This window comes from Zalophus californianus, chromosome 3 (assembly GCF_009762305.2).
Source record: "Zalophus californianus isolate mZalCal1 chromosome 3, mZalCal1.pri.v2, whole genome shotgun sequence".
Lineage (NCBI taxonomy): Eukaryota > Metazoa > Chordata > Mammalia > Carnivora > Otariidae > Zalophus > Zalophus californianus.
Genome location: NC_045597.1, coordinates 30,398,661 through 30,420,884, shown reverse-complemented (window position 1 = coordinate 30,420,884; position 22,224 = coordinate 30,398,661). Strand labels below are relative to the sequence as shown.

The 22,224-nt window shown below is 34.0% G+C and overlaps 1 protein-coding gene across 12 annotated transcripts in view; it reads right to left on the bottom strand.

The window, feature by feature from the left end:
• Positions 1-22,224, bottom strand: part of MYCBP2 (MYC binding protein 2) — a 269,922-nt gene that overhangs the window by 126,134 nt on the left and 121,564 nt on the right. For all 12 annotated transcript variants that reach the window (XM_027591552.2, XM_027591553.2, XM_027591557.2 and 9 more), the window contains 11 exons: positions 22,051-22,142; positions 19,938-20,072; positions 18,480-18,563; positions 17,157-17,253; positions 14,320-14,512; positions 13,502-13,776; positions 9,581-9,802; positions 5,564-5,755; positions 3,279-3,485; positions 2,328-2,459; positions 391-569 (listed from right to left, as the gene is read on the bottom strand). In XM_027591552.2, the coding sequence (XP_027447353.1) occupies positions 391-569; positions 2,328-2,459; positions 3,279-3,485; positions 5,564-5,755; positions 9,581-9,802; positions 13,502-13,776; positions 14,320-14,512; positions 17,157-17,253; positions 18,480-18,563; positions 19,938-20,072; positions 22,051-22,142 (1,808 nt within the window). The remainder of the gene's footprint in view (positions 1-390; positions 570-2,327; positions 2,460-3,278; positions 3,486-5,563; positions 5,756-9,580; positions 9,803-13,501; positions 13,777-14,319; positions 14,513-17,156; positions 17,254-18,479; positions 18,564-19,937; positions 20,073-22,050; positions 22,143-22,224) is intronic.

Sequence of the window (22,224 nt, the reverse complement as noted above, 5' to 3'; positions counted from 1 at the left end):
AGGATCAAGGCAACACTAGTACTTGGGTAGAGTTGATGTGATCATCAATTTTTGCTATTTTTAAAAAGAAATGAATAAATTCCACTTAAATTTGAAACTGTAGACCACAAACTATAAAAGTAACAACAAACAACACATATGTCCAAGACATAAAAATTTCAAAGATATTAAAGAAATAATGACAAAAACATTTTAAAGCATTCACTTTTACAATAAACACTAAATTTATGTATTAAAATGAGATCTTTTTACATGAATTAGCACAAGTATGCGCAAGGCAGTTACACTAGAATTATAACTATGCATTTACTAGCATTTTTTACCTTGGTAATAAACTGTATGTCTCCTGTCACTTTACAACAGTCTCCTTACCTCTATACACACACTTACCTGTAGTAGAGTATCTGTGGAATCTGTCCTCTGGTTTGGTTTGTGCCATTACTACTCAAGCTGCATGTGCTAAATGTGAATGTCACACCATCAGGGCACTGAACTGTGGTCATTCCTCCATCTCCATTGGCTGTACGGCTTCCATAGTTCCTCAAGCGCACAGCATATTTAACATTTTCCTTCACAATCAAGATGTAAAACATGTTTATAATGTACAGAGGATATAAAAAAACTGGTCAAATAAACTGAATTTCTTTGTCATATTTATAGATGATTTGGTTAAACACATTTTTAATGTCAAACAGGAAGACAAGTAACACTGATGTTTATTATTTTAAAAGAACTATACTAAGTACTTCATGTGCTTTAATCAAATTAATCCTTAAAATGACCTCATGAGGTAAGTACCATTACTATTCCTATTTTATAGATGAGGAATCTGAGGCACAGAGAAGTTAAGTAACTCACTCAAAGTCACACAGCTAATACGTGATGGAACAAGTATTTGAATATAGTCTGACGATAGTTCCTGCTCTTAACCACAATGTAGAGTATTAACCACAACAAAAGATTTAAAATACATAATCTAATATTTTTCTTTGATGGGTTTAAATTTTGAAATAATTTCAAACGTGGGAAAAAATAATGGTGAGTCTACTATATTTTTTTAAGAGACACTCAAAGACAGAAATGGTTAGGTGGACAGAAATGGGAAAAGTATTCATAAGCAAAAGTTGTCCCAAATAAGATGCACTGTGCATAGAAAACATGAGATACAGGGCACCTGGGTGGCTCAGTTGGTTAAGCGACTGCCTTCGGCTCAGGTCATGATCCTGGAGTCCCAGGATCGAGTCCCGCATCGGGCTCCCTGCTCAGCAGGGAGTCTGCTTCTCCCTCTGACCCTCCCCCCTCTCGTGTGCTCTTTCTCTCTCATTCTTTTTCTCAAATAAATTAAAAAAAAAAAAAAAGAAAACATGAGATACAGACATTGGTGCCTTATGATCTATGATATAAACTTCATAGTGAAGATTTTTTGTTTTTTGGTACCTGAACTCTCTTTGATAATGTCTCTGATAAATTTACCTTATTCAAAATTCTGCTCTATAATAAAAATAATAATATACAGTTGAATTCAGAATTACTCCATTTGTAATTAAGGTTAAGTAAAATTTCTGTTTTGCTAATTTGTTATTTACTGCTAGACAATAAAGTTATATGAATAAACAACTTTTATATAAAGTAATAGTAACTTTAATAGTTAATACTCTATTAAGCCCACTTTTTTTTTTAAAGATTTTATTTATTTATTTGACAGAAGAGAGAGCACAAGTAGGCAGAGTGACAGGCAGATGGAGAGGGAGAAGCAGGCTCCCCGCTGAGCAGGGAGCCCGATGCGGGACTCGATCCCAGGACCCTGGGATCATGACCTAAGCCAAAGGCAGATGCTTAACCAACTGAGCCAACCCAGGTGCCCCAAGCCCATTTTTTTAAAACGTGAGTTTTGGCACAATGAGAGAAGGAAAGACAGGAACTGATATTTACTAAGCTTCTATACTGTGTTAGGCATGGAGCCAAGTACTTTATGCCATTATTTAATTTCCTCTGAACAACACTACAATGTAGGTACTATCCTTCCCAACCTACAGGTAAGTCCCAGAGTAGCTAAATAATGATATCCAATGTCTTAGAGCTACTTTGTGGAAGAGCAGGCACCTGAAGCTACTTCTGCCTGACTCCAAAACCTAACAATACTTTCTACTATACCAGATTTTAAGAGATCTTTTGCAAAAACAGAATATAATACAGTACAGTATCAGGAGTATAGCAGTGACTCTATAAACGTTTAAAGCACCACTTAAAGGAATACTTTTCATGACTTTTTAAGTAAGCTACATAATAATACCTCTTATTTACAAAAGAAACATAATTGAAATTACCTTTAAAGGAACAACTTTGTCAAGTCTGATTTCAGCTATATCACTGGGTGAATCATCTGTTGTATAGGTTCCTTTGACTAATTCTAGAGATGTCCATCTATGAGAATGAGTCGAATCTCCCGCATGTTCACTCTAATTAAGACAAAACCCACCATATTCTTAATTTTGTTTTATTGTTTTTAAGCAGTTTATTTTCTTGCATATAAAACTATCCATTAGCATTCCCCTATACATATTGAAGAAAAAATTTCTGGTATGCTGAACTATTCACTTTTATCGGATTTCCTGAGGACTCTAGAACCTAAATCATATAAATGGGATTTTTTCATTTGATGTTTTAAAATGATTCCCACTTCTTCAATCGGAGAGTGCAACTCTAATTGTAGAACCTAATGAAGTAGGGAAATAATTTAAGCAATTGCTAAAAAGAATCATGATACGGAAAGATTTCTATTTATTATGAAATGATTTACATGGTACCCTTCTGTCCCATTTTAATAAAACTTTGTGAAAACTCGGGTTCTTTAAATAATTTAGAGAATAGAGCAGGATAGAGCTTAATCGATCGATACTATCTTTACTAAGAATAATCCATTAACACTCTATGACAAAACTGCTTTAATCGCTGATAGAGATAATAGTATCGATCTGAATATTGTTCTTGTTTCTTAAAAAACTATAATAGCAAAAAAAATTATACAGAAGTTATCATCAGGGGCTTAGCTAAATAATTTCTAGTCTTTTCATTTAACATCTCTCCTGGAAGTGCAAAAAATATGAGGCAGAAGTGATCCAGAATGGCACACAAGCAATCATGCAGAATCACTCTCATTTTCTTTCATGTCTGCCATGACTAATGACTAATCAGCTAACCCCTCAAAGATTTAGGCAGTCTTACTATGATAATGGTAACCCATACAGCAAGATGAACACTGTAAGAGAGATACTTACATCATCAACCAATACCTCTAATTCATATTCATGAATTCCACCTCCTCCATAGACAGAAAAACCAACCACAACTATTCCAGGTTTGTCTACTGAAAAACAGATTGCATCAGGGGACCCATTCCCAGTGTTCCAACTTCTTCCTTGACTTGTTTTTGTGAATCGGTTAGCACTGGCTTTAACAGAGTGGAGAGAATTAAGTCCATCAACCTAGGAACAAACAAAAGCACAATTACACATCAGTAGTCTATACCCGAGTGTTAATAATATACCTTTAACAAAATTCCCAAATTTCCAAGAAGTTCAAAAAGATAACCTACATTTAACAATTGGCTGTAAACCTTCCTAAATGTACATTCTATAGCGATTACCTAGCAATAAAACCAGATTTTATCATTCTAAATTTACAAATCAGTATCACTTGACAGTTTTTTTTTCTCTTAGTCATGGGAAACTATACATTTCACTTAATTTATAATGTCAGAACTATATACCAATAAGTTATTACAGTCATAACATATGAATGAATTATATCACTCACTTTGAAAAGAGATACCAAAATTTCACCAACATTGTATGGACTAGCAGTTTTCAAACCATGTGACACAGAGCTCTAGGAATTCCACAGAGATGGGTAATCCAGAAAGAGGTGGATTCAAGTTTCCCTCCGTCAGTCAGACTATCCCCCCTCTTATCTGTGAGTTTTGAAGACTTCATTTGCAGAAAATGTGTTATGTCTTAAGTGTGAATACCACTAATGTATGTTATAACTTGGCATTCAATATTTGAATATATATATACACAAGTACAACCTCACTAATTATAGACTCGTTAGACAGGATCAGTAAACTTATTTTGGCTTGAAACTGCTCTTTTTATTACAGAGCCAGCTTTTGATCTAAGGTGGCTGCAGAAATTTGGAAGACCTATAAGAAGAAAAAAACTGAAGTTTATGATTCTAGCAAGAATTTCAAACTGCTCTGGGAAAGAAAGAAATATGAATGTCTAAGCAAGGACCTTTGGAAACTTCCAAGTTTGTATATTAGGCACCTGTAATTTGGGGCATTTTCATTAAAAAAAAAAAAAAAGTTAAGTTCACAGGGGAAAACTAGATAGTAACCTTCTGAGGGGGAGTTATGCATCATAGACTTTCTCTTCCAGGATCTGGTACAGAAGGGAAGTATATTATAGGCTGAATGACTAAGTGAAAAACAAAAACAAAAACAAAAACAAAAATGAACTAAACAAATTAAAATTTTCTGACAAGGGTTCAGTGACCTCCTGTGCCAAAGTCAAAGCTAACAAAGAAATGATGGAAATGCTTCCCAGGGTGAAATACTAAAATATGTGCGGGTACATGTCATCATTCAGAAATCCTAAAGGCTAAACTGTCACTGTGAATCAGAAATGAGTATAGCCTGGATAGATTAATTCAGCACAGATCTAAAATAAATCTATAAGTAAGAAAAAGCAAAAGCTAGGAATTATAAAAGTAAAAGAGAGAAAAGATGTTATCTGACAGGCAACTGAATATATGCTAGCTAGTAAACATTCATTTGAGTGATAAAAGGTATTTCACATGACGACATGATTTTCAAAACCAATCTTCTGTCTGCTTTTTTGGGAAAAAAATTAGAAAACTTCACTAAATTCAGTCAAAACATTTATATAAATTGTACAACAGAGTGAGCAGGGCAGTGAAATGGTTAAATGGTGAAATGGTTAAAAATACTGTTACTTTACAAAATGTAAAGTCCTTTCGAAGTCGTTTTCTCAAACACAATTAATATTTGATCCTTTAAAAATTTTGTGGTCATGGCCGTACAACAGTGTGAGTGTACTGAATGCCCATTTTACATATGTTCTTTGTCTAGTGTCAGTCAAGTGCGCAGAACTAAGGTTTAAACCTCTTTACCTTCTCCATACCATGTGTTCACTATTAGTAGCCCCATTTCTATGACTCATTACCCAGCAATGTGAACGATTTTTGCTTCCATTGGGACATGGCAGTGAGGTTGTACTATGGAGCATATAAGAGGAATACATACAGTTTGTATTACTGTGACATCCTGGGTAAATGTGAGGGGGAGGGGAGCAAGCAAGAGCAAAGAAGAGGTATAAGGAAGGGAAAACCAAACAATTTAGCTTGAAGGTTTTGTTCTGTTTTAAAGAAAAACAATACAAATGGGATTAAAATTAGTTTCTACAAAGCCAAAATATATAAAAAAAGAAACTATGTGGAAAGTTTAAACATGTGCTTATTATCCAATCTCAAAATATAACACTACCTCAGATCCCAGGGCTGATGCTGTCAGTTCACTGACAATACTAGCCAGCAATCCACAGGTGTTGGAAACCAGGTGGGAGGAGAAGAGCTCATTTTCTCTCCTCAGGCTATTCCTGACTGGGAGCACAACAATAACCAGCATTTTCTCCAGAACTTCACGGAAGCTTGTCATACCTGAGATATTCTCTTCACTCTAAGATACAGGAAAAGAGAAAAAAGTTCCAAGATACTACTGCTTTATTTTCCTACACCCTCAAAATTCAGGTTTGACTCTATGTCTATAAATCCATCCAGTTGTGTGTGGAACCACTGAATTTACTTTTCACTTAGAAGTTCTTTTTTCAATTATTCTCTCTGTATATCATAAAAGTACATCTTTACAAGATGTTTTTTATTAGCTTTGAGTCACTTTCACTTATTCTCTTATTTAACTTCTCAATAACAATCACATATGACAGAAAAACACTCCTATCTAAAAAGCTTTTTTTATAGGACAAGATTCCAATCTAAGATAATTATTTCTGGTGTATTTAGAGGTAAAGCAACTGAGTATATGTGCTGCTAAAGTGAACACGAGGTAAAGTAACTGAGAAATAGTCTGTACAAATCTATTTCCTAATAAAATTCTTTCTATACATGTAATAAAAACATGGAATTTTACTACAAATACTCCTATGCAGTTTTACATTTTCTACTGTACTTGATTTCTTAAGAAATTCCAACCCCTACCAATGGAAAAATTTCAAGAAATTATAAAGTCCCATTAAAGACCAAGGGGGAAAATACTTTTTTTCCAGAAATAAAGGGAAAAGATGATTAATTTAACTGATATCCAGCATGAACACTATTTATCTTTTTTACCATCCCTGATATCTTTTAGCCTGCTATGGACAGGGAGCAAAATGTATCTGGTTTTGTGAGGGAGCCAATTGTGAGCAATGACCCTTTCAATTTTACTGTAGACTAGCAAATCAAACAACCTGGGATTTAGTTCGTTTCTTCATAGTGCCTCAACTTCTGTAAAATCAGGGGAATTATATGCTATGATTCAGTTATCAAAATCACCTGGTTGACCCTTGAATAGGCAAGTTCTTCCACAATACTAACATTCCATACTGCATTATGAGATATAGCATATGTAACAAATTCAACAGATTTCATAAAGTCATAAAATCTCAAGGAAGTTAAGTCAGTCTTCCCAAGACAAATCAAATATGTAAATGGAGTATACATTCAACCCATGGCAGAAAATTAAGTAACTTTTCAGTTAAAATCATCACAAGCATTATTATACATCTTTCTTAATGTACAATCTTAGGCTGAACTAAAAGTCACTTAGAGATAATCTTCCATCTTTAAATTATTTCTATTATCATTTGAATAAGATTACCATAATACATCAGCTTCTTATGTAATTAGTTTTCCTGGCTTTAAAATCATCAATTCCTGATTTTGTTAAAATTGTAATTCTTCTATCCTTTACATCACTTTGATTCTCCAGAAACTTTACTTTTTGGAACTTCTCAGAAAATCAGCTTTGGATGAAACTCAATACCCAGTTGTACTCCATAATCAATAAAAGGGCTTTATTAGGGGGATGGGTGAAGTGTATTTATCTAGTTATACCCACTTAGTTTCTAATTAGTAACTAACAAGATTAATACAAGAAGCTTCCCCTATAATCTTAAAATGGAGTTAACAGTGTCAATGTTTTAGTTGAAGAATAAAAAAATATACATATACTTATATGCACATCACTAGCCACTTAAACTTTAGAAAAAGGAATTCGTTCACCAGTGGTGGGGAATGCAAGCTGACACTAGCTTTCTGGAGGGCATTCTGACAATTTGTAGTAAAGTCTCGAGGTGTTTTCCTTTTACTTAAGAATTTTTCGACTCCTGATGATTTACTCTGGAAAAATCACCATGAATATGCATAAAAATGTAGTCAATGATACTTTTAGTAGCATGTTTAAAATACTAAAATATTGGGAATAATCTAAATATGTATATATATGTAGAGGGAAAACATTAACTAAATTATGCTACACCCAAATGATAGAATCCTGCAATATCTATTAAGAAAAGGATAGAAGGATGTGTACTGTCTTCATAGAATATTAATAAAGACACAGAAATATACAATTATTAATTATTAATAATTACCAAATGTTTGTGTGTGGTTCTGAAAACTTTTAAATATTTTTAAATTTTACTATACTTTTAAGGAAAAGATTGTAACACTAAAGAGAATTCTAAAAGAAAAACAGAGAATTATCCGTAACTTTATCACCTAAGCATTATTTTCATTTCTCAGTATTCTTTCAAAATATGTACTACATACATATTAGAAAAATACATATGCCTTTTGCATACATAGTTTACAGTCATCATAGTATACCATAGTCATAAAGTATATATACTTTGGTTTCTGATTTTCTAATTTAAAAATGTAAAAATATCACCCCCCCCTTTTTTTTAAGATTTTACTTATTTGAGAGAGAGAAAACATGAGCAGGGTTGGGGGAAGGGAGGAGGGGCAGAGAGAGAAGCAGACTCCTCCCTGAGCAGGGAGCCCAACGTGGGGTTCAATCCCAGGACCTTGAGATCATGACCTAAGCAGAAGGCAGACACTTAACCGACTGAGCCACCCCAGGCGCCCCAACATCACCCTTATATTAAGTGTAAATATAGCTATTTTTAAAGGCCAAGCCCTCTTCTATCACACTGATACATCCAAATTAAACTATTTCACCTAGTGATGAACATAAAGGTTCTAATTAAGGTTTTCCATTTTTCCTTTTAATAAAATACACATAAAGCTTTAGTCTTTTAATTATTCCCTTGGGTAATTTCCTTTGCAAATACTCATCACACCTAATACTGAATTAGCAATCTATCTTGTAAGAATATCTTCCAGGTTATAGACACCCCCTGCCCCGCCAATTCAAGACCTGGTTTATCTTTTTCACTCCTGTCTCAATTAGTACCTAATCACAATCCCAGTAAATAGTAGGTACATAATAAACTTGCTGAAAGAAAAAGATTACTTAGACTAATTACATAATGCCAGAAACCATCCAAAAGTTTAGTAGGTTTCCTCATAGTCTCACCAGAGTAGGACTTAATAAGAGAAAAAAAAATCATTTTTCCTAATTTTTTACAAATAAACCAGTACAATTCGTTCACATTTAGTTTCTAGTAAGGCTGAAATTTTTCCCATGCTGGCTTGCTCTCTAAAGTCCCTCTTGTATTTACTCTTATTATTTCTACTGTAATTCTACAAAGGTATTATATTAACTGTAAGTTTTCTTTCCCATTCTATTGTCCTTCATTCTATATGTCACTTACAATTATCTCATAATTTTTCTGTTGCTTCAGTCAATAGAAAATTGCTATTGTACATTAACAATTATCTCATAATTTTTCTGTTGCTTCAGTCAATAGAAAATTGCTATTGTACATTAGGATACTATTCTATATTCTACTGCTTTTCTTGGCTTTCATTTTAAAGATTACTTCTCATTGACTTGATTTACATACGGTTTTCTTGTGTTTTTTTCTCTATAGTGCTTTCTAATAAACCAGAAATGGTTACTACTATGACTGTTTTAGAATGTTTATTTTAACATACCAAAATGTTATAGAAAAAATGTTTCAAAAATTTATTTCCCTCCAATTCTATCTTGGCAATCTAAAATATTAGAATCTAAAAGTTTGCTTATAGTATCTGCAACTTTCAAATGGTTTGGCAAATAACAAATACATGGGAATTCATTGCATAACCCTCACATTTTGTTTTTACAGGTTGGGTTTCATTCAGAATTTAAGAATTAGAGAAAAACTACTGCAGATTTATAGGTAAACATGAGGAAATTTTTCCCCCTGAATTTTAGCTCTTCTTGTGAAACATATACTTATTTGGTAAATACCAATATAGAAGAATAAGCACCAACTTAAATATGCCCTCATTTGTGGTTTTATTGCTTCAGTATAAAATATTTCAGAAAAAGACCTACCTGGCTGAGTTTTTCCATATGTGCTACCAAAAGGGGAAACCGGTGAGCGAGTGTTGAGTCATTCTCTGTGCTAACTTGTTTAACAATTGACCTTAGTAGTACTTCTCCATCGTACGCAATAGGGAAGATAGAAGTCAGCTTAACAGAAGTGTGGCACAGAGCTGACATAACAGCCGCAAGCAATCGGCTACTTGAGGTCTTGAAGTTTGCTTCTTGGATATCCTTTTAAAAACAGAAATATGCACCCACCAAAGAAATATGGCATCAATATAATCCACATTTTTAGGTATACAAAAGGTAAACAACTTTTTAAATTATTCCAAAATTTTCTAGGATTCATTTTAATTGTTGTGTTATGGGATTTCATTCTATCAATACTTTTAAATACAACTGTTCAAGTTACTACCCAACGAAGATGAAAAATTATTAAATATGGTCAAGAAAAAGCAGCTTCCTATTTTCCAACCAATGACTTTATATATCCTCAGAATCATAGTCCTCTTTAGCACAACGCTCAAAGAATGACATCAAAAAGGCCCCAATCAGTATATACCCATGTCCAGTAAAACAAGCACTGAAACCACTTTCTTCCAATAACAAATGATTTAAATTGTAATTCAGTGCTACTATAACATTTCACTAATGGTAATGTAGCACAATGAATAGCTACTATAATAAACATTTTGCTAAGGTCACAAAATTATGTCATCACATTATGTAGTTTATTCAGAAAAATAAGTAGCATGCTGGTAAATTCTTTTTAAATTTTATTTATTTATTTGAGAGAGAGAGAGCAGAAGCGGGAGCAGCGGGAGGAGAGGAAGGAAAGGGAGTAGTAGACTTTCCACTGAGCAGGGAGCCCAAGACCCTGAGATCATAACCTGAGCTGAAGGCAGATGCTTAACCAACTGAGCCACGCAGGCACCCCAGATTTTTTAACAAAATATTAAAAACTTTCCAAGACAGGATATACTAATTCACAAAAACTGCATACACACTACTTAGTTCAGCAAACATCTGTGTTACAAATTCAGGCTAAATGCAACATCCTATCTGTTAAACCAACATTTGTTAAGGTTAGCCTGCCTGTAACCTGTTCAGTGGCAAAGAAAACAATCATATGAGACTGAACAGGCCGAAAGAGTAAGTTGTGCACTAATCCAGGCAATAATCTCGTCCCAGGAAACTGACTGGTAAAATACACTACTCTGCTATAGAACACGGATGAACCTGGAGGACACTACGATGAGTGAAATAAGCCAGTCACAGACAGACAAAATACTGCACGATTCCACTTATATGAAGTATCTAAAATAGTCAAACTCACAGAAGCAGAGAATAGAATGGCTGGGAGAAGGGGGAAGTGGGGAGTTGGTGTTAAATGGGTATAAAGTTTCAGTTATGAAAGATGAGTAAAAGCTAGTGATCTCCTGTACATCATACCTGTAGTTAACAATATCATGTTATATGCTCAAAGTGTATTAAGAGGTAGCTCTCATGTTAAGTATTCTTGCCACAATGGAATAGTTTTTTTTTTTTTTAATACTAAGAATAAATTCAGTATGGAAACTGCTTAAAAAATAGTACTAATAAAATAAAAACAAAGTTGCCTACCCAGATGTCATCACTGGACTATCTTTCAAATAGGCTAGGATACCGTGGTGATGACAGTGACCTTTTTTAGGGAAGAAGGCACTAGAACTTCCACTACAATGTTAAATAGAAGTGGTGGGAACAGTTACCTCGTGCCTTGTTCCTGAACTTAGGGCAGTATTCAGTATTTCACCATTAAGTATGATATTAACTGTAGATTCTTCTGTAGATATCCTTTATAATCCTAGATTGAAGAAGTTTCCTTAAATCCTAGTTTGATGAGAAGTTTTCATCACCGAATTAAGTGCTAATTTTGTCAAATCCTTTTTCATTACCTATTGAGAGGATTATACAATCTTCTCTATTTATTCAGTTAATATGGTGAATTACATTGATTTTTGAAAGTTACACTAACCTTGCATTTCTAAGAAAAACCCTACGGGGTGTGATGTATTTTTTATATTGCTGGATTTGATTTGATAATATTGTTAAGAGCTTTTGTTATCTATGTTTGAGTAATGTTTGTCTGTACTAATTTTTTCTTCTAATATCTTAGGTTTTGGTATCAGGATAAGGCTAACTTGACTAAATTAGTGGGAAATGTTGTCTCCTATATTTTCTGAAAGAGTTTGTAAAAGACTGATATCATTTCTTTCTTGTAAGTTTAATATAATTCACCAATGACAATTATCTGGGTATGGACTTTTCTTTGTGGGAAAGCTTTTGATAATAAATTCAATTTAATGGATATAAGGCAGTTCAGATTTTTCTATTTCTTATTGTGTCAGTTTTGGTTAAGTTGTATTTTTCAAGATATTTGTCTACTTTATCTAAAGTTACAACTTACTAATATAAAGTTGTTCATAGTATTCCCTTACCAGTTTGCTGGATCTACAGTGATATTCCCTGTTTCATTCCTGATCATGGTACTTTGTGTTTTTTCTTTATCTCTTGTCTCTCAGTCAGACTTGCTAGGAGTTTATTAATTTGGTTTTCATTTCAAAGAACCAACTTTCAACTTTGTCAGTTTTCTCTATTTTTACTTTACTGGTTTCTGCTCTTATCTTTATTATTTCCTTCATCTTTATTACTTTCTTCTTTCTTTGGTTTGCTAATTCTTTCTGACTTCTTTAGGTAGAAACTTAGATCACGGATTTTAAACCTTTCTTCTTTGCTAGTATTATCATTTAATGCTTTAGCTATATCTCACAAATTCTGATGTTATACTTTTATCTTTTTTTTTTTTAAGATTTTATTTATTTATTTGACAGAGAGAGAGACAGTGAGAGCAGGAACACAAGCAGGGGGAGCAGGAGAGGAAGAAGCAGGATTCCCGCTGAGCAGGGAGCCCGATATGGGACTCAATCCCAGGACCCCGGGATCATGACCGGAGCCGAAGGCAGACACTTAACGACTGAGCCACCTAGGTGCCCTACTTTTATCTTTTAGTATGAAAGAGTTTCCAATTTCCTTTCCATTTCTACTTTGATTCACTGGTTACTTGTAAGTGTTGTCTATTTTCCACGTATTTAGGTGCCTTTCTCAATATATTTTGCAGTTGGTTTAGTTCTATTGTGGTCTGAAACTCTTTAATTTTAATCTTTTGAAATTTACTGTTTTATGGCCTAGCATATGATCTATCTTTGTGAACATGGTATGTATACATGAAAATAACATGTATTCTGCACTTGTACTTTCTGTTTTATAAATATCAATAAAACCAACGTGGTTGATAGCACTGTTCAGATCTTCTCTTTCTCTATTTTCTGGCCTACTTGTTCTGTAAATTACTGAAAGAGGAGCACTGAAATCTCCAAGTATCATTGTGAATTCGTCTATTTTTCCCTTTAATTCTGTCAGTTTTTTGCCTCAGGTATTTTGAAACTGTGATTTGGGGCATACACATCTAGGAGGCTTGCCATTTCCCCATGAATGACCGTTATCAGCAAGCAAGTTGCCTCACAGCTTTCTCTCCTGACCATTCTGCAGGTATGCGGGCGGCAGATGCTGCCCTTCTAGCGCTATCCTTGCTCTTACACACACACTCACGATTGTTCTTGCTCTCTTACATGTGCACACTCATTCACAGATTCAAAGAGCAAATCAGCAGCTGCACCATGTGCCTGCCAATTTTATAACTAAAAATGATAAAGCACAGAAAAAAAAGCAAGTCCTTCAACTTGGATTATGTAAGTCACACATACCAAGCCAATGTCCTAATTTACCTTTTATAAAAGTTAGAAAGATTGAGGCAACAGAACTTTATTTTCTTGAAGAGTATTAAGTAATATTTAGTTTTTCAACCCACATTTTACAAACTTAAATTACCTGATCCAAACAATTCAGCAGATCACAAAGGCAAGCCCACTGTAAGGCAGGAGTTGGGTAGAAAGAATGAAAACAGGCAGTGAAGGTATTATGACACTCCTGAAGGACAGCTTCTAGGAGACTCAAGGGTTGACTGAGATATCCTTGAGGATCATTATCCAACTTCACCATGCAGTGGTCAACGCCTTCTGATAAAATTTTTCTTAACAAAGTTCTGGTTTTTCCAATACATTCTGCTAATTTGCTAGTTTCTTCCACAACTGCTTTTCCTGTAGCTGTGAGGGAACAAAGCAGATTGCTAATTAAATAGAATAATAAATATGCATGGAGATATTCAATATAATTCAAGTAATTTCCTATACAGCGAAAGATTGCAAGTACTCATAACCAAGAAATGAAACAATTTAGAGATTAAATGTGGTCCAAAATAATTTCTTTTAAAAATCTAAGTAGGGCAAAAAACAAACAAACAAACAAAAAACAGAAACATTGGTTTCAGCATTTAAGTCCAAATGAGTTGTTCAAAAAATTTCTATTTGACCGAATCTGTTTAAAATAATACATTATCAGAGTATTATTTAGCTTAACATGACTTTTTGTTATCAACCCGTAATCTGTTTTATTCTTTGTAAGTAAATAAATAATAAGGCAAGCTTAATAAATAATAAAAAATAAATACGGCAAGCCGACTTTCTTCCCTCATTTTAGGAGAAGATTAAAGGCAGCTGGGGATCTTAAGCTCTTGGTTATCCCTATACAGACCTTCCGGATGTGTCAAATATTTTCTCCCTAAAGTAATTTAAAAACATGCTTCATACCTGATACTGGGTAAATTTCACAGGTATAGACACGCAATAACCTCAGACAACAGGTACCCACAAAGCGCAGTCTCTCTAGATCTAGGAGTGTAGCTGTGAACTGGAACCCTTTTAATCCTCGAAGTTCTTCAACTCCTAAGACTAAGGTGGTCCAGCTCCAGTGAAGAATACTTAACAAGGACTCAAAACATTCCTAATCCAGAATATAAAAAAACAGGTAACAATTAGTTCAAATGATACCATAGGTTGAATCAAATGGACAGATGACAGTGAACTTCAAAACTTTATTTGAACTTCTTTACTGAGTTTTGATTAGCCCAAATAATGGATATTTTATTAGTTCATTTATCAAATTGCCATTAGGAATATCTTTGAAGTTTGACAAAAAAGGTAAAGTAGTTAGGCATGTATAAAAACAACATTCTTCAATATGTGCCGATTTATTTATTTGTTTGAGGGAAGAGAGCATACAAGCGAGTGGGGGGATGGGCAGAGGGATAGAATCCCAAGCAGACTCTGCACTGAGCATGGAGCCAGACTTGGGGCTGGATCTGACGACCTATGAGATTATGACCTGAGCCAAAACCAAGAGCCAGAGGCTTAAGTGACTGAGCCACTCATGTGCTCCCATATTTGCCTATTTAAAAATACGTTGTTTCCCTGCTACCAACCTATCTAGTTTATCATATAAGGGAAAAAATTAAGAACATTTACAAATACATGATTACTTGAAAGCAAAATTAAACTCTACATGGTTACTACAGATTATATAAATAAGCCAAAAGTATTTAAAACACCTTAATAATTTTTTAATATAATAAAGTATTTTATTTAGTATTAGGTATTGGTGACAGCATCAAATAACTTATTTTATGTCTACATATTAAGTTTTACCACACAAACTACAGCTAACCCTTGATAAACAAGTTAATAGAAGATAAAATTTAACTAGAAAATACTAAAAAATTCTTACTAGATGTTTAAATTCTACAATATGGGTTTAGGGTAGTGAGCATCCCTTTCAGTTCTAGTTGTTCTGCAGGCTTCACCATACTTACATGATGACAAATACTAGATCATCTCAAAGCAAAGCACTTATTCCCTCATCCCCACCAAATTCCAGTCCTCTGGTATAGTAATACCAAGAATAAGAGTTTATAGTTTAGCTTTTTAAAGAAATAGTTGAGGGCGCCTGGGTGGCTCAGTTGGTTAAGCAACTGCCTCCGGCTCAGGTCATGATCCTGGAATCCTGGTATCGAGTCCTGCATCGGGCTCCCTGCTCAGCGGGGAGTCTGCTTCTCCCTCTGACCTTCCCCCTCTCATGTGCTCTCTCTCTCTCTCATTCTCTCTGTCTCAAATAAATAAAATCTTTAAAAAAAATAAATAGTTGAATACATTTCTTATATAAAGATAACAATTACCTAATGACCACAAAACCACTTAGACATACATAACAAAAAATTACTAAGCACAGAAAAAGAGATCACTGAAAAAGACAAAGTCATGATATTTATTTTGATCAAAAGGTATCTAACTGATATTAATACTAAAAGGATGCCAAAATACCAAGGAGCCCAAGTTCTTGTAATCTCTTATTGCAAGCACTATCTCTATAACTACCATAGATCTTTTACAAGGTCATTTGGCATGATATATCAAAATTTAAATCAGCATGCTTCCAGTAGAAATATTCACATAAGTATGTAAGTAATCAAAGGTGCATATGGAAGGACATAATAGTAAAAAACAAGAAACAAACAGTCCTTTGATAGGTACAGGGTTGAATAAATTAAGGGTACAACTATTCTATAGGATGTTATGCAAATACAAGAAAAGATTAACATAGAACCAAATATACTAACATGGATTATGTCCCTGATACTATGAAAATTTTGAAAAGGAAGATACAAACAAGGAGCTGTAGAGCATACTGTATATATAAACTAACAAGTTTGTGTATGTATAAAAATGGTCTGGAAGGATATACATCAAAATGTAAACAGGAACAGAGTGATTGGGAAAGAACTTTAGTATACTTTTAACATAGGTTTATCCCCACTCCACTCTCTTCCCAACCAGGAATGTATATTAATCTTGTGATTTAAAAAACTAATTAAAAAAGAGGGGGGAAAAAAAAGCATTCATCCTAACACAGTTCACAAACATGAAAGACTACCAACGATATTAATAAATCACATTCATATAGCGCCTTACAATTTAAGATGCATTTTTGCATCCCTTATCTCATTAGAAATTCATAATGATGCTATCACAAGGTTTATTTAGATAACTGGCATAAGAATGCTCAACTAATAAATGAAAGAACAAGAACTTAACTCAGACTTCCTGGGCAGCCATACCATGATCTCTCAATTACATCATGTTGGCTTTCCATTCTACACTGGCAACCCCAGTAATGTAGCATATCTTTAAATGTAGAATGTGGATGGTCAAGTAGTTCAACAGAGTCCTTAGTTAGATATACAACTCTTACATTTAGCTCCTCAAGCATCAGGTTACCACTTTTTGTCAATATCAGTTTTAACTTTTCTTTCACTTTTTAACTCCTTCAGCATATGTAGTCATACATGATTAACGAGAAAACCCACCAGTTATCAGTTCATGTTGAAGTTCATGTTAAAGTCAGCCAACATCTCTACCTTCCCATTATTGAAAGGGCATACTCTTTGGCCCAGGATCTCAGTGCTAATACAAAAACAAATCTGAGTTCATAAAACTGTGCTGAGATAAACTCTTAGAAGAGTGGCTAAATGCGAAACATCAAAATGAAACGGAGCACTGGACAAAAAACCTGAAATTTTAAAAAAATGGCTTACCACTGAGACAGTCCTTGCAAAAGATCTCTTTAAAATGTGTACAGGTTCGCTGGTTTGCTGTTTGCCTTTTGAGGCACTGCCATCACTGGTTGGAAGTCTGAAGGTAGGAGACACACATAAATTTATGTTGTAAAGTCCAATGACATTTTTCTTTTCAAAATATACATTTTGTAAGAGCAAAATATGCTACTATTAAATATTAAGTGCTATATTATTAAGAAGTTATTCCACCAGTGTACCCAGGAGTAGTCCGAGGAACTTGCTATGTTCATAATGCTACATGTTACAAATACAAACTATAATAAATTGCATAAAAACAAACAAAAATCTCTTTTTGGGAAAAGTGAGGTTTATACCACCTAGATTCTTAAAGTGATTACTAGGGAAGGAAAACATGAGAGACAGTCACTGTTCTAGAGGTATTTCTTTAGATTTTTTTGCTACTCAAAGAATGACATATTTTAGTGGGGTTTATATCTATTCAAATTCTTCATTCTAAATATTACTGCAGTAGTTTACTAGAAATAGATGGATACATAGGCATACGCTTCCATGTCTCAAATACATGAAGTAATTAAAATTCTTAAATAATGTTAAAATATAATAAATATTATCACATGGACAAGTTATTATTTGATATTTCAAATAAAAGGAGGAAATTTTTCAGCAGTAAGGGATTTTTTTTTTTTTTTAAGATTTATTTAGAGAGAGAGAGAGAAAGAAAGAGAGAGAGTCGGGGGGAGGGGGACAGAAAGAGACAGTTACAAGTTACTGAGCATGGAGCCCAAAGTGGGGCTTGATCCCACCACCCTGAGATCACGACCTGAGCTGAAACCAAGAGTCAGTCAGACACCTAACCAACTGCACCACCCAGGCACCCCTCTGCAGTAAGGGATTTTCTATTCATTCCATCACAGTACAAACAGGAAACATAAGACAAAAGCAAATCAATCAGGCCTGTACCTGAAGTCCCCATCTAACACCCCAATATCATTTCTCTAAGACAAATTTTTATTACTCTATAATATTTTGAAATGGGTACGAAAATCCAGATTAAAAAATAAGTTATTAAAATACTGTTAATGGCGTAATACAGATAATCTGAGTCATGAGGCAAAGTTTAAAATTAAGCTTGATGTAGAAGATGTTTAAAAATATACAAAATAAACGCTTTGTTAAAAACAGCTGTATTTCTACTGGTATATTATAACTTGCTGAATGCTTCAAATAATTTCTTTCATCGTGTCACATATATTTTGTAGTATCCTAGATCATTATAACAAGGGACTAAATCTCTTAATTAACTATAAATATGCTAAATACCTGTATAATAATTGAGGTATCTGACCAGCATTAACATCTGTACCATTATTTGACTTCTTTGAACTCTTAAATTGGAAAACCACCCTAAGAAAGAGAAAAAATAACAATACCAAAAAACATGATTCAAGATCCATGAAAGAAAATAAGAAATTTGACAATAGTGTTTTCAAATTTTATGTTAATGAAGATAGATTCATTCTTTAAGGAAAAACACAAGTAAAAAGGAATTGTTTTTATTTTGGTTCAAGCTCTGAATGGCTTAATGAATAAAATGAAGGAATTAAACCTGATCAGGAACTCTTGGGTAAGCAGCTGTCCTCCCCCCTTTTAGTACCCCCCAGCTCAACTTTAACCAAAACAATAAGCTTTTAACTAAATATTTCAACTTACAAACAGTTTAAAATCTGCTCAACCACACACATAAGCTTTAGCTTCAAACTGCTGTGATATTCCATAGTTCAATAAACTGCATATGGAATCACACAGTCCAGGATTAAGGCAGTCTCCCCAGTGCTAGCTCACAATCTTAGAGTGAGTCTGAAAGGGATACTTTACAGCAGACTTACTTTTTCTATGGCATTCTACCTGAACATTCAGGAACAAAGAATTCTCCTCATTAATTAGTCTGCTCTGTTTTTGGTAAGCTCTGTTATGAATTGAACAAAACTATTTGAAATATACTATTACATAACTTCTATTCATTTCAAATAATTTATGCTCAAGAAGAGTAAGGAGTAAATTAAATTTCTCTTCTAAAATAATGGTCCTTCCAAACACACGAATACAGAGTACTGAGAATAAAGAAGATTAGAGTTAGAGTCAAGCAATTCCAGGTCCAGATTGGGTCCTGCCACACAGCAGTGATATGATGTGCAGCAAATCACTTCACCTCCTGTCTCTCTATTCCCGAGTGGAAAACAGAGCTAATAACAGCTTCACAAAATTGTTGAGAAAATCAAATGAGAATACAGATATGAAAGTGTTCTATAAACTAAAAAGCAGTCCATATATGAAATTTAAACAGTAAATCTCCCCCTACATCTTATTAAAACTGTACCATCTCATATTGCTAAAACTCTGAAATTTTTATAAACTGTTTTTATAAGCACTGTCAAATTTTATAGCAAGTATTTATTTCTTTTTTATGGTTTCCAAAATCCTCAATCTTCTTGTCACTTTATATAATTTCTAATTGGAAATAAGTTCTTAAGTGATATAACACCCAGAAATACATACAAATGACAAATGGCAAGAGCAAAGAGTAGCAGTCCTATTCTCTCCCTGTTCTGTCTAGACCTTAATCTGGCATGAGACTGCATAAATTTAATGTTTGGCAGTCACATTATGTTCTAGTCTTACTGACATTTTTATCCTCCTGGAAGACCTCTGAGCTGCTAAAACAATATTCCACTAACAAAAATGAGAGTTGCTTAAGTAATACTTAAACATTTTGCTTACCCATCATCTGTGGTAATAGAAGCTTGTCCATGTGATCCACAGTCACTGCTGGGTCCAGACACTCGAGCCCATGCTACATACCACCAACCAGCTTGCAAGAGAACTGGTTCATCAAACATCATTGCATATTTTTCTCTGAGAGAAAAATTAGTGAGTCAAAGACAATGCCTTTGCACTTCCCTGTTACATATATTTCTTTTAAATCCTTCATAACAAACCATGAAATTCATTGTGTAAGATTCTTGTTGAATATCATTAAAAACCTTCTATTTTAAAAAGTCTGAAAAAAATTAAAAATCAAAAAATCTGGACAGGAACATAGAAATAGTAGTCATTTGTGTCATGGTGATGAACTCCTCACCTTGAATTCTAGAACTTGCTTAAATGTTATAAAGGTCTCATATTAAAATACAATTTTTTTAATTGGTAAAAAAAATGCCAGTTTAGTTGGAAAATGAAACTCTGAATTTTAGTTTTAAAGTGTTTTGAGAGGAAGCATATTAAGAAAATGGTTCTGAAGTCAGATGGCCTGAGTTCGAGGCTCAGCTTCGTGATTTGCTAGCTGTGTAACTTTGAGCAAGTTATTACACCCTCTCTGTGACTGAAAACAGGGATGAAGATGATGTCTACATCAACAATCTCAGGATTGTTCTGAGGATTGAGGAAATTCAGATAAAGTATTTGGAACTGTGCCTGTCACATAGTAATCACACAAAAAAATTAACTAAAATAGAAGGAGAAAGCTTGTATATAAATAAGGAGATCTGATAAAGATATACGTAAGTTATAAAGTTTTAGGTAACAGAGTATAGTGGTTGTAGCTGGGGTAGAGAAAAGAATTAAGGGTATTTGAGGAAGGGAACAAATTCACGCACTGTAGAGGTATGAAAGTACAAAACAGGGCTTGAAAATGATAAGGGGTCCAGTTAGATTAAAGCATTAAGACAGATAAAAATGAGTAGTAGGTAGAAAGTTAAAAAAGATGTTGTAAAAGATAACTGAAGTTCTTTAATGCTGGCCTTAGGAACCTGGGCTTTGTTAGTAGGGGAATGAATAAAATCTAGATGATTCTCTATATGTGAAACAATATATTTTTGACTCATATCATATGCTCAAAAATAAACACTAAGTGACAATGGCATCTTAAGGCTTTGTTAAAAATTAATCAACTAATTTCCTAAAATTTTCCTAATCTTCATTTGTGTATCACATAAAAAAACAACTAAAAAATATCTCATGATACTGGTGAATGCTTATAGTGAAAAAATAGTAAAAATTTTCTTTAGGTTTACTATTTTGTTCTCAAAAGTATTTATCAGTTAAAAGCAAACTTAATGCCTTACTACCATTTTTAGCAAACACACATTTTCACCAGCAAAAAGCTTATGTATAACACACAAGGTTTTAACACAGTTATTACTGGGAAGTGCAGTGTACTATTACTATTATGAGGTTCAATTTATTTTTTTTTCTCATCATTATATCCCGATTCAAATCACTAACTTGTCATAACACAGTGTTGGGAGATAATTCTCGGGATTACACAGAGAGGACTGGTAAAAGCTAATTCTCTTCATACTTCTAATGAAGCTTTATAAAGAAACATCCAGATTCTGGTAACAGGAAACCTACTATCCTAACAGGTTTCAGTAAAAACCGGGCCACGTCCCCATGTGTTATAACCAAGCACATACTACGGGCATGGTGTCAGGGCACACAAGTGATCTGAATTATGGCCCTCTGTTTGGTACTGTAGATACACTGCTACAGGTAGTAAATGACTGTAGGACATCATTTAGAAAGCTAGCACAGTAGGTGCTAAGTGATGCATGAAAACAAAAGTATGCAAAATATATGTATATTTTCATGTTATCTGCACTGGAGAAACAATTTGTCTGTCTTATAAAATACAAATATGGAAAATACTATTAGTTTTAGTGCAGCCCTGTTAAGTGCAACCCGTACCTTACATAATACACAACTTAAGTCCTCAAGCATCTGACCACAGATTATTTAAAAGAGCAATCGTACATTTCTTCAGTTACAATGAATTGCTCACAGCCCGTCTGTGAGCGTAGGTGAGGCTGAGACTGAGTAAGGAGGGCATCTTTACCTAGCAGCACAGTCATACGCCAACACGTCAGTCTCTGCAAGAAGGTCTCCGTCGGTTTCATGATCTCCTCCATCAGGACCCAACTCGAACAGCTAGGGAAAGGAGAAAAACACATTGTGTCCAGTCACTCAGTCATGCAAACCTGCTGAATAATATGTTTATCATTCTGGGTGT